Source organism: Uranotaenia lowii, chromosome 3, assembly GCF_029784155.1.
Source record: "Uranotaenia lowii strain MFRU-FL chromosome 3, ASM2978415v1, whole genome shotgun sequence".
Classification (NCBI taxonomy): Eukaryota; Metazoa; Arthropoda; class Insecta; order Diptera; family Culicidae; genus Uranotaenia; species Uranotaenia lowii.
The window spans coordinates 184,996,747-185,009,118 of record NC_073693.1 but is presented as its reverse complement, the minus strand read 5'-3'; the positions used below and the strand labels follow the sequence as shown (position 1 = coordinate 185,009,118).

The 12,372-nt window shown below is 29.4% G+C and overlaps 1 protein-coding gene across 3 annotated transcripts in view; it reads right to left on the bottom strand.

Moving 5' to 3' along the window:
- The window catches only part of LOC129750802 (basement membrane-specific heparan sulfate proteoglycan core protein-like), a 285,122-nt gene that overhangs the window by 39,821 nt on the left and 232,929 nt on the right, over positions 1-12,372 (bottom strand). For all 3 annotated transcript variants that reach the window (XM_055745877.1, XM_055745878.1, XM_055745879.1), the window contains 6 exons: positions 9,038-9,142; positions 8,856-8,966; positions 8,566-8,679; positions 5,615-5,740; positions 5,117-5,188; positions 4,935-4,949 (listed from right to left, as the gene is read on the bottom strand). In XM_055745877.1, coding sequence (XP_055601852.1) covers positions 4,935-4,949; positions 5,117-5,188; positions 5,615-5,740; positions 8,566-8,679; positions 8,856-8,966; positions 9,038-9,142 — 543 coding nt within the window. The remainder of the gene's footprint in view (positions 1-4,934; positions 4,950-5,116; positions 5,189-5,614; positions 5,741-8,565; positions 8,680-8,855; positions 8,967-9,037; positions 9,143-12,372) is intronic.

The window sequence follows — 12,372 nt, the reverse complement described above, 5'->3', positions numbered from 1 at the left end:
TAATTTTTGTAATTTTTGTAATTTTTGTAATTTTTGTAATTTTTGTAATTTTTGTCGTTTTTGTCATTTTTGTCAATTTTTTTCATTTTTGTCATTTTTGTCAATTTTGTCATTTTTGTGATTTTTTGTGATTTTTTGTAATTTTTGTAATTTTTGTAATTTTTGTCATTTTTGTCATTTTTGTCATTTTTGTCATTTTTGTCATTTTTGTCATTTTTGTCATTTTTGTCATTTTTGTCATTTTTGTAATTTTTGTCATTTTTGTCATTTTTGTCATTTTTGTCATTTTTGTCATTTTTGTCATTTTTGTCATTTTTGTCATTTTTGTCATTTTTGTCATTTTTGTCATTTTTGTCATTTCTTGTCATTTTTGTCATTTTTGTCATTTTTGTCATTTTTGTCATTTTTGTAATTTTTGTCATTTTTGTAATTTTTGTCATTTTTGTCATTTTTGTCATTTTTGTCATTTTTGTCATTTTTGTCATTTTTGTCATTTTTGTCATTTTTGTCATTTTTGTCATTTTTGTCATTTTTGTCATTTTTGTCATTTTTGTCATTTTTGTCATTTTTGTCATTTTTGTCATTTTTGTCATTTTTGTCATTTTTGTCATTTTTGTCATTTTTGTCATTTTTGTCATTTTTGTCATTTTTGTCATTTTTGTCATTTTTGTCATTTTTGTCATTTTTGTCATTTTTGTCATTTTTGTCATTTTTGTCATTTTTGTCATTTTTGTCATTTTTGTCATTTTTGTCATTTTTGTCATTTTTGTCATTTTTGTCATTTTTGTCATTTTTGTCATTTTTGTCATTTTTGTCATTTTTGTCATTTTTGTCATTTTTGTCATTTTTGTCATTTTTGTCATTTTTGTCATTTTTGTCATTTTTGTCATTTTTGTCATTTTTGTCATTTTTGTCATTTTTGTCATTTTTGTCATTTTTGTCATTTTTGTCATTTTTGTCATTTTTGTCATTTTTGTCATTTTTGTCATTTTTGTCATTTTTGTCATTTTTGTCATTTTTGTCATTTTTGTCATTTTTGTCATTTTTGTCATTTTTGTCATTTTTGTCATTTTTGTCATTTTTGTCATTTTTGTCATTTTTGTCATTTTTGTCATTTTTGTCATTTTTGTCATTTTTGTCATTTTTGTCATTTTTGTCATTTTTGTCATTTTTGTCATTTTTGTCATTTTTGTCATTTTTGTCATTTTTGTCATTTTTGTCATTTTTGTCATTTTTGTCATTTTTGTCATTTTTGTCATTTTTGTCATTTTTGTCATTTTTGTCATTTTTGTCATTTTTGTCATTTTTGTCATTTTTGTCATTTTTGTCATTTTTGTCATTTTTGTCATTTTTGTCATTTTTGTCATTTTTGTCATTTTTGTCATTTTTGTCATTTTTGTCATTTTTGTCATTTTTGTCATTTTTGTCATTTTTGTCATTTTTGTCATTTTTGTCATTTTTGTCATTTTTGTCATTTTTGTCATTTTTGTCATTTTTGTCATTTTTGTCATTTTTGTCATTTTTGTCATTTTTGTCATTTTTGTCATTTTTGTCATTTTTGTCATTTTTGTCATTTTTGTCATTTTTGTCATTTTTGTCATTTTTGTCATTTTTGTAATTTTTGTAATTTTTGTCATTTTTGTCATTTTTGTCATTTTTGTCATTTTTGTCATTTTTGTCATTTTTGTCATTTTTGTCATTTTTGTCATTTTTGTCATTTTTGTCATTTTTGTCATTTTTGTCATTTTTGTCATTTTTGTCATTTTTGTCATTTTTGTCATTTTTGTCATTTTTGTCATTTTTGTCATTTTTGTCATTTTTGTCATTTTTGTCATGTTTGTCATGTTTGTCATGTTTGTCATTTTTGTCATTTTTGTCATTTTTGTAATTTTTGTCATTTTTGTCATTTTTGTCATTTTTGTCATTTTTGTAATTTTTGTAACTTTTGTAATTTTTGTATTTTTTGTAATTTTTGTAATTTTTGTAATTTTTGTAATTTTTGTAATTTTTGTAATTTTTGTAATTTTTGTAATTTTTGTAATTTTTGTAATTTTTGTAATTTTTGTAATTTTTGTAATTTTTGTAATTTTTGTAATTTTTGTAATTTTTGTAATTTTTGTAATTTTTGTCGTTTTTGTCATTTTTGTCAATTTTTTTCATTTTTGTCATTTTTGTCAATTTTGTCATTTTTGTGATTTTTTGTGATTTTTTGTAATTTTTGTAATTTTTGTAATTTTTGTCATTTTTGTCATTTTTGTCATTTTTGTCATTTTTGTCATTTTTGTCATTTTTGTCATTTTTGTCATTTTTGTCATTTTTGTCATTTTTGTCATTTTTGTCATTTTTGTCATTTTTGTCATTTTTGTCATTTCTGTCATTTTTGTCATTTTTGTCATTTTTGTCATTTTTGTCATTTTTGTCATTTTTGTCATTTTTGTCATTTTTGTCATTTTTGTCATTTTTGTCATTTTTGTCATTTTTGTCATTTTTGTCATTTTTGTCATTTTTGTCATTTTTGTCATTTTTGTCATTTTTGTCATTTTTGTCATTTTTGTCATTTTTGTCATTTTTGTCATTTTTGTCATTTTTGTCATTTTTGTCATTTTTGTCATTTTTGTCATTTTTGTCATTTTTGTCATTTTTGTCATTTTTGTCATTTTTGTCATTTTTGTCATTTTTGTCATTTTTGTCATTTTTGTCATTTTTGTCATTTTTGTCATTTCTGTCATTTTTGTCATTTTTGTCATTTTTGTCATTTTTGTCATTTTTGTCATTTTTGTCATTTTTGTCATTTTTGTCATTTTTGTCATTTTTGTCATTTTTGTCATTTTTGTCATTTTTGTCATTTTTGTCATTTTTGTCATTTTTGTCATTTTTGTCATTTTTGTCATTTTTGTCATTTTTGTTATTTTTGTCATTTTTGTCATTTTTGTCATTTTTGTCATTTTTGTCATTTTTGTCATTTTTGTCATTTTTGTCATTTTTGTCATTTTTGTCATTTTTGTCATTTTTGTCATTTTTGTCATTTTTGTCATTTTTGTCATTTTTGTCATTTTTGTCATTTTTGTCATTTTTGTCATTTTTGTCATTTTTGTCATTTTTGTCATTTTTGTCATTTTTGTCATTTTTGTCATTTTTGTCATTTTTGTCATTTTTGTCATTTTTGTCATTTTTGTCATTTTTGTCATTTTTGTCATTTTTGTCATTTTTGTCATTTTTGTCATTTTTGTCATTTTTGTCATTTTTGTCATTTTTGTCATTTTTGTCATTTTTGTCATTTTTGTCATTTTTGTCATTTTTGTCATTTTTGTCATTTTTGTCATTTTTGTCATTTTTGTCATTTTTGTCATTTTTGTCATTTTTGTCATTTTTGTCATTTTTGTCATTTTTGTCATTTTTGTCATTTTTGTCATTTTTGTCATTTTTGTCATTTTTGTCATTTTTGTCATTTTTGTCATTTTTGTCATGTTTGACATGTTTGTCATTTTTGTCATTTTTGTCATTTTTGTCATTTTTGTCATTTTTGTCATTTTTGTCATTTTTGTCATTTTTGTAATTTTTGTAACTTTTGTAATTTTTGTAATTTTTGTAATTTTTGTAATTTTTGTAATTTTTGTAATTTTTGTAATTTTTGTAATTTTTGTAATTTTTGTAATTTTTGTAATTTTTGTAATTTTTGTAATTTTTGTAATTTTTGTAATTTTTGTAATTTTTGTAATTTTTGTAATTTTTGTAATTTTTGTAATTTTTGTAATTTTTGTAATTTTTGTAATTTTTGTCGTTTTTGTCATTTTTGTCAATTTTTTTCATTTTTGTCATTTTTGTCAATTTTGTCATTTTTGTGATTTTTTGTGATTTTTTGTAATTTTTGTAATTTTTGTAATTTTTGTAATTTTTGTCATTTTTGTCATTTTTGTCATTTTTGTCATTTTTGTCATTTTTGTCATTTTTGTCATTTTTGTCATTTTTGTCATTTTTGTCATTTTTGTCATTTTTGTCATTTTTGTCATTTTTGTCATTTTTGTCATTTTTGTCATTTTTGTCATTTTTGTCATTTTTGTCATTTTTGTCATTTTTGTCATTTTTGTCATTTTTGTCATTTCTGTCATTTTTGTCATTTTTGTCATTTTTGTCATTTTTGTCATTTTTGTCATTTTTGTCATTTTTGTCATTTTTGTCATTTTTGTCATTTTTGTCATTTTTGTCATTTTTGTCATTTTTGTCATTTTTGTCATTTTTGTCATTTTTGTCATTTTTGTCATTTTTGTCATTTTTGTCATTTTTGTCATTTTTGTCATTTTTGTCATTTTTGTCATTTTTTCATTTTTTTAAACTTCTGTGATTGAGTTTACTTTATTCGTTGATTGATTCTAAGAAGTTCTTCAAACCTTCTTTTGAATATACTGAATAATATTATACGGTGTTAATTTTTTATTTGATATGAAATTTACTCAGAAGAATTACAGTCGTTCCAAAAAATCGACAAAAGTTATGCAAGTACCATCTTCTTTGAATGATTTAAAAACATTTTTAATTTTGTTTTCGCATGGCGTTTACAATATGAAAACTAAAAAAAATCCTAGTATTTAAAAGTTGATTACTTAAATTTTGTCTTCAGGCATTCAACAAAACTAACATGTTGGAAAATTTTGAGGTGTATTTTAAAAAATAATAAAAATTAACTGAAAATAATCGCGATTTTATGAACATGAAATTTGAGAACAGTTTGCTGGAAAGGACATAGAGTGCAAAATTTCACAAATTAAAACAAAGCATACCAATTTGAATGAAAATTTTGATTTTTGTACTCCCATCGGATGATATAAGAGGGACATCGAATTCTTCTATTAAAATTTTGATCCCGCATTTCATGCAACCCAGCTGCGTCAGTTAGAAGAACGCAACATGTTTGTACCAAAATCGTGTTCACTTACCCTCAATAATTTGTTCTGCATTTAAAGGTTTCGTTTGTTAGTGTTTGTTGGTAAATTGGGAGGAATAAAATTATTAGAATTTTACTAGTTACGGTTAATCGATACAGCATCCGTAGGCTGTCACCGTGATATAGTTAAGTAAAGCTTAATCTGTTCATTTACAATCTGTTGACGATACTTACTTTCTTTTATGATTTGCTCATCGGGATAAGTCCTCAAGTTAAGCCTAGTGCTGTCCTCTGACGATGTTGGATCTGTGGACACGAGAAAATATGTTTTAGATACAACGTTATAAAGGTAAAATGTATTATGTTTGCTTTAGTTAAACCAACTGAAATCCAAAATAATTCCAAAATTAAAGTTTTAATCATTCCGTGAAAGGTGTATATTTCATAATTGTGTGCTTATGTTTGACTTGATCGTTTGTTCTAAAGTTAACTTAGTTCAAATTTTCTAGTATGATTCAAGCACATTTGTTATATGATTCACCCCAATTCGTTCATTAATGCTGTTACTGAAAAAAAAATTAAAAGTTTACTTTTTCCTCAATTAATACGGTTAACTGTGCATTCGTAAATTTGGCTATCAGTATGAATGTTACCTCAGTTATATTTTATCGCATCAAATTTTTCGTTAATCTCAAATAAGCACTCCTAGTCACTGCAATGAACAAAACTTACAATCGATACAATCGAGTTCATCGCTTGTATCGTATGGGCAGTCAACTCTTCCGTTACACCTGAGGGCACGCGGAATGCATGGACCATTCTCACATCGGAACATGTTACGATTACACCGTTCTGGCTCTAGTTTTTTGGGAATATTTGGGCAAGGAAAAATCAAGTTACTCTTTTGCATCCTTCGAACGTTGTGCCAGTCAAGAATTTTAAAAATTGAAATCCTAAGACTATTTACTTGCTGCAACTGATTTCAAGTATAGTATCTGGTAAAATTTTGCAAAGTTCACGCCCAATACGATTTGCTTTTTTTTGTTACCCTGTTAATTGAGAAGTTCACGTATCAATGTTTCAATAGACTGAGTCGATTTGAGGTCATTTTCGAATTTCTCAAACCCTGGGGTCTTAAAAGTTTCGTTTTGTCCTAAAACTCTTCCATGATTTTTTGCCGAATTTTTAAGTAACGTTTACATGAGTAAATTTTGACTTTTAGGTTTGTATGGGAAAATTTAAAATTTTGTACTGAAAAACGAACATGGTTTTTCTTTTTACTCTGGTACCAAGCCGTTCAACCCTTTATTTATGTGCCAATTTATATATTTCTTAAAGGAAATTTTCCGCTTAACAACATTGCCGAAGACCGTAACTTATTATCTCTCCAGACAACGAAGTTATAACCAATTTAATGAAGGTATGTCTTTTGGCATTGAAGGCAATTCAAATAAACCCGCAACACTGCTGGGTACAAACGAGAGATTGCTTAACTGATTTGCTCGTAGATGTTTTCTTTCAAATTTTATCATACTAGTTTCTTCGGAGCGGTTGTTGTTTACATTAGGAGCCATCTTTTGATAGTTTTAATAAACAAAAATAACTATGCTTGAAGGGCTGGCATTCAATTGATTGTAAGCGCATCAACATTTCACATAGAGCTGGAACAGCAAAACAACGAACCCCATACTCAGTATTAAAAACACCTATATTAGAATCGTTTTCGCTCGGCCTTTTCTTGACCGATATTCATAAATAGGATATTAAAATGAAGATAAAAGATTCTTTTAGCATTTTGTTAAACAAAATTTGAGAACCAAATCATGAGGTCTTAAGAAAAGTTGCTTCAACTGAACGCCTTTTGCTGAAACATATTCCCTCGGGTAAGCATAAAAACATAAATATATTTCTCATTATAAATAATTCAAAAATCAGATATTTCATGTATTTAAATTAAAAACGAATACCTATAGGGGTTTTTTTATTATCAGAAACTCAAATCTTTTTTGATCGAAACTCTGGCATTTGTTTTCGGCCAGCTTTTTGGGCAATAATGTATTCATGGCGTTTTTTGAATGAAAAAACTTCCTCTGCTGCTTCAGACACCATTTTAACACATCTTTTAACACTTTGGCGTTGGCAAGGCCAATTAGGGACTTTCATCGGCTGGAGTTTAAAAGCTTCAATTTCTTCAAATTTCAAATCACATGACAGTATCGGTTCAGATACACGATCCTTCCAACTAATAAAATCGATCAAATTTGTTGCGTTTATGTTTATATTCGGTGATTTTCGCGTTCAGACTGATTTATCGCCAAATTACTTGCTTCTCTTTTAAATTTGCTTAGATATTTGGAACAAAATAAATTATAATTATAGGTGCAATTCTGTTTATACAAATTTTGGAATCAAGATTAATTTGAAAAAAGTGCACTAAATTTCATAAGTCTTTTTGTTCGAAAAACGCCATGAATACATTATCGCCCAACAAGCTGGCCGGAAACAAATGCCAGAGTTTAGATCGAAAAAAAGATTTGAGTTTCTAATAATAAAAAGATACATTATAGGTATTCGATATTTGAATTATTGCATGTATTTATGGTTACCCGAGGGAATATGTTTCAGCAAAAGGCGTTCAGTTGAAGCAACTTTTCTTAAGACCTTATGATTTGGTTCTCAAATTTCGTTTAACAAAATGCTAAAAGAATCTTCTATCTTCATTTTAATATCCTATTTATGAATTTCTAATTCTAATATAGGTGTTTTTAATACTGAGTGTGGGGTTCGTTGTTTTGCTGTTCCAGCTCTATGTGAAATGTTGATGCGCTTACAATCAATTGAATGCCAGCCCTTCAAGCATAGTTATTTTTGTTTATTAAAACTATCAAAAGATGGCTCCTAATGTAAACAACAACCGCTCCGAAGAAACTAGTATGATAAAATTTGAAAGAAAACATCTACGAGCAAATCAGTTAAGCAATCTCTCGTTTGTACCCAGCAGTGTTGCGGGTTTATTTGAATTGCCTTCAATGCCAAAAGACATACCTTCATTAAATTGGTTATAACTTCGTTGTCTGGAGAGATAATAAGTTACGGTCTTCGGCAATGTTAAGCGGAAAATTTCCTTTAAGAAATTTATAAATTGGCACATAAAGGGTTGAACGGCTTGGTACCAGAGTAAAAAGAAAAACCATGTTCGTTTTTCAGTACAAAATTTTAAATTTTCCCATACAAACCTAAAAGTCAAAATTTACTCATGTAAACGTTACTTAAAAATTCGGCAAAAAATCATGGAAGAGTTTTAGGACAAAACGAAACTTTTAAGACCCCAGGGTTTGAGAAATTCGAAAATGACCTCAAATCGACTCAGTCTAATGTTGCAAGATTCAGGTCACCATGATTAAGTTCCTCGAAAAAAAAAAACAAAACTTTAGCAGCTCAAAACTGGCTAATTCGCAAGGTGTGCTATTCTTTAAACTACGATTTTAGACCGTTTTTTTTCAAAGGTAAAATCTACCGTTGCAAAAAAGTTTTCTAGAGTTTCCGGAGCGCACGTTGTTTGACATTAATGTAGACACCTACCCCCAGCTAACTTTGAAACTCACTGTTTCAACATTGGATCATTGTTTACATTAAAAAAATAGCTGAAAATAATAGTTTTTTCACTAAGCAGACACACTTACGGCAGTTTACTTCGTCACTTCTATCGGTACAATCGTATCGTCTATCACATCGTTGACGCGAATCAATACACTGGCCGTCCTTACAGGTCCACTCATGATCCCTACATTGAGGTACTGCGATCGTGCAATGGAGTTACCCGAAAAACCAATGACGAAATGATAAGATGATGGTCACCGCGAAATGAAGATCAATGAAAAGGAACCAAAAAAAAACATACAAATCATAATGAAACCATAAAGTATGTAACATGGTATCCAATGTGAACCACTTCTATTGAATTCATACTTACTGCAGCCATGTTCATCTGAACCATCGGCGCAATCTACCCGAAGATCACAGCGACGAGACTCGGGAATGCATTCACCCGTTTTACAGCGGAATTCAGCCCTTGAACAGGTACCTAAGGAGAAGAAAAAAACGGATTGGTTTATTCTAAAGTAAATAAAACGGTACTTCCTCAACAGTACTTACAGTTTCGTTCGTCCGATTGATCCCGGCAATCGGGATGTCTGTTACAGACTAAGTATTTTGGAATACACTGGCCATCGCCGCAAGTGAACTCTTGTTGCCGGCATGCTAGAAAATAACAAATGTAAATTTAGCTTTCAAATGTCATTTGAAAAATGTAAAATGAGTATAACATGATCAACGTTCTTCGAGTGAATAAAAAGCGTAAAATTTAAAACAATCACGAAAGTGTTAGATGCAATCATTCGGAAAATACAGAAACTATTATTTTAGGGCTTCAATGTATGTACATATTATCTAATCTACGTTACTGAATGAGTTGTAGTGCAAATATAAAAATATGTAGTGTGAGTTGCCCTGCTTCGGACCCTTCAAGCAGTGATTTTTTATAAATCCACGTTTTCCTCATAATTGGACGGGAGTTATGTACTTTTCAGGAAATCCATTTGTAGTTATTGATCTTATCTGCAAGTTACAATGTGAAAATAGGATTCGCAGTTATTGAAAAATGTACAAAGATATGGATGATCAAAATTTCCAGCTTTGAACCTACTGTTCCTGTTCGGTACTGAAAGGGTACCCCTTTATCGGACCGAGAACTTTAAATTTTTTTTTTTCGAAAAAAAAATCAACAAACTAATTAAAAATGTAATTTTAAATCGAATGTTATCATGAACGTGCATAAAAGCTTTTAGCGATTATAAAACACTTAAATTTATGCGGTGACGACGCGAAAACTGCAAGTATTTGTAAACCGCTGCCTGCGGAATATCATCCGCGCTTGGTGGCCTGGCAACTGGATCTCGAATGTGGAACTACATCGCCGGTGTCATCAAAGGGCGCTAGAAATCGAGATTCGGGAACGTAAGTGGAGATGGATTGGGCACACGCTGCGAAAAGATGAAAACGAGATTTGCAGAGAGGCGCTTGACTGGAATCCAGAAGGTCATCGAAGAAGAGGCAGGCCCAGAAACTCGTGGCGGCGAAGCCTAGCCGCTGAAATCCGAACTGTCGACGAGAATCTTGACTGGGACCAGGTGAAGACGCTGGCTCCGGATCGTCAACAGTGGAGGTCTTTTACCACGGCCCTATGCACCGGAGGATCGGCGCGGGATCATTAAGTAAGTAAGTAGTATAATTTATGTTATAATATCTCAAATATTTTCACTCATAGACAGCTACATCAACAGCACAATAGTTTGAAACTTTTTTTTTGCGTTTTCAATAGTTTTCAATCAATAGTTTGATCAGATTTATCTCAAATTATCCACAGCTTTGAAGCAAGGGAATATTTTTACTGCATTTCAGGCTACACAGTAAATTTTTGCCTCGGTTTCCAGCAAAAAAAAAAATGCTGGAAACGTTCAGCAATCCAAATGTATGCTGAGAATCAGCAACCGGTTTTCGAATTGCTGGGTTTTTCAGCATTCGGTTGTGTTCTTGTAATTTTTGCTGAAAAATCAGCAATCGGTTTTCAAATTCCTGGACTTTCCAGCAATTGAGCTAGTTTGCTGGAAAATCAGCAATCGAGTTGTCACATTGAAGTTTGTTTGTTTTCGTACGCTGAAGCAAGGTGATACTCTATTTTACGAATTTTGGTTAGATTAATATAATTATTTTTATTTTTCTCTATATTCTAGCAACCAGACATAAGTCAAGGGTGAGTTTTTATTGGACAGATTTCATAAAAGATACTAATCAGAACTCTTTTCTCAGGTGGCGAATGATCAACACTGTGGCACAAAGCTGCCACTCCAGGGCCGGTGTTGGAAAATTAAAAAATAAGTTCTTGGAAATAAATGCAAACATAACTTAAAAATGAAAGAAACAAATTCTTTTTCATTTCTCATTATATGCACAGGCAGTAATCAATATTTAATTTAGAATTGAAATATAAATTTGGTACTAAATACAGCCGGTTGTTTTGAAAGAAATTGCTGGCTTCCAGCAATCTGGATTGCTGATTTTCCAGCAATTTGAATTGCTGGAAACCAGCATTAACGTTTGCTGTTTTTTTCAGCAATTTAAATTGCTGGAAATTTTGCTGGAAAGTCAGCGGGACAAAAACCAGCAAAAAAAATTTGCTATGTAGTAAGCAATCATATTTATCGAAGGACTTTTGAAGGTACATATTACAAGAAGACTAAAATCATGGGAAATCTAGTCAACCATGCCTTAGGGGCCAAGTTCGGGTACATTTACCCTACTCAGTTGTAGATGATTTGAGTCAGGATGGTAAAAAAAAGTTAGAAATGTTCAATATAGGTTATAAATTATATCCCAATTGAAAATTCACACTTTAATTGATTGGTTGGTGTTTGAACAAGGTTTTGGTTGTGTTAGGTCTAAAAATGGATCGTCATAAACGAAAGTGTCCTAGTTTTGGACCCTTAGAAATTTTCCAGGTTTTCCATTGATTTTCTTTTTATTCTAAGAAAAAATGGTAGTTTGGATCATATTTATCACATTGATAGCGTTTCCCTTCAAACTTTGGTTTTGACAGTTAAAACACGTAATTATTCCTCATTAACCTTCCTAGGCCGTTCGCAAAATTTTGAACAAATTATTTTTCGTTTGTTTTGACTAGTAAATTGATTTCGATCCACTGGTCACATATCTTGACCGATATTTATGAATTTAGATTCATTGTTTAGGTAATTTATTCAAGATTTTAAATATATAAAATATAAATCGATTTGACTTAGCAGATTTGAACAGAAAAAAGACATCATTTTAAAATTCGTATATCTGCAGTATAGGTTGGTGCAATAATTTTTTTTTATATGTTTTGAAATTGTGAAAAATAAATCTTTTTAAACATATATAAAAATTTTAGGGCCCCATGGAAGTTTTGGTCGCGATCTTGGAATTACCGGAAAAAAAAATTCTCACTTTTCAAAAGAGGTACCGTCAACTGGGGCAACATGCAACAATTTTCAACTTCAATGGCTTCTAAAAAACTTATGTTCACAGTTAATCGTATCCTTTATGCATCAAAAGTTTTAAGGTTGCTGGGGCATCAAATTGGCGTAGTTAAAAAAATTATTGGTTTCTCCAGTTATTTTTAATTTTCTAAAAACTTGCGATTTTCACACTCTTTAGAAAATGGGGTAACTTGCAACAAACTTTGTTTTTAATGAAAAATCTTATGAACACGTATGAAAATTCATAGTTTTTAATATATTTGCGATGCCTTAAAGACCATTACGCATGACAACACTAATTGCAGTAGTTTTTGGGTCTGTAAAAACAAATTTTCACATTTTTTCTGAAAATAAGGTTGCTGCATACATTTAGGGGTTAAATAATACTACGAAAAATTCTACAAGCTGAAATCA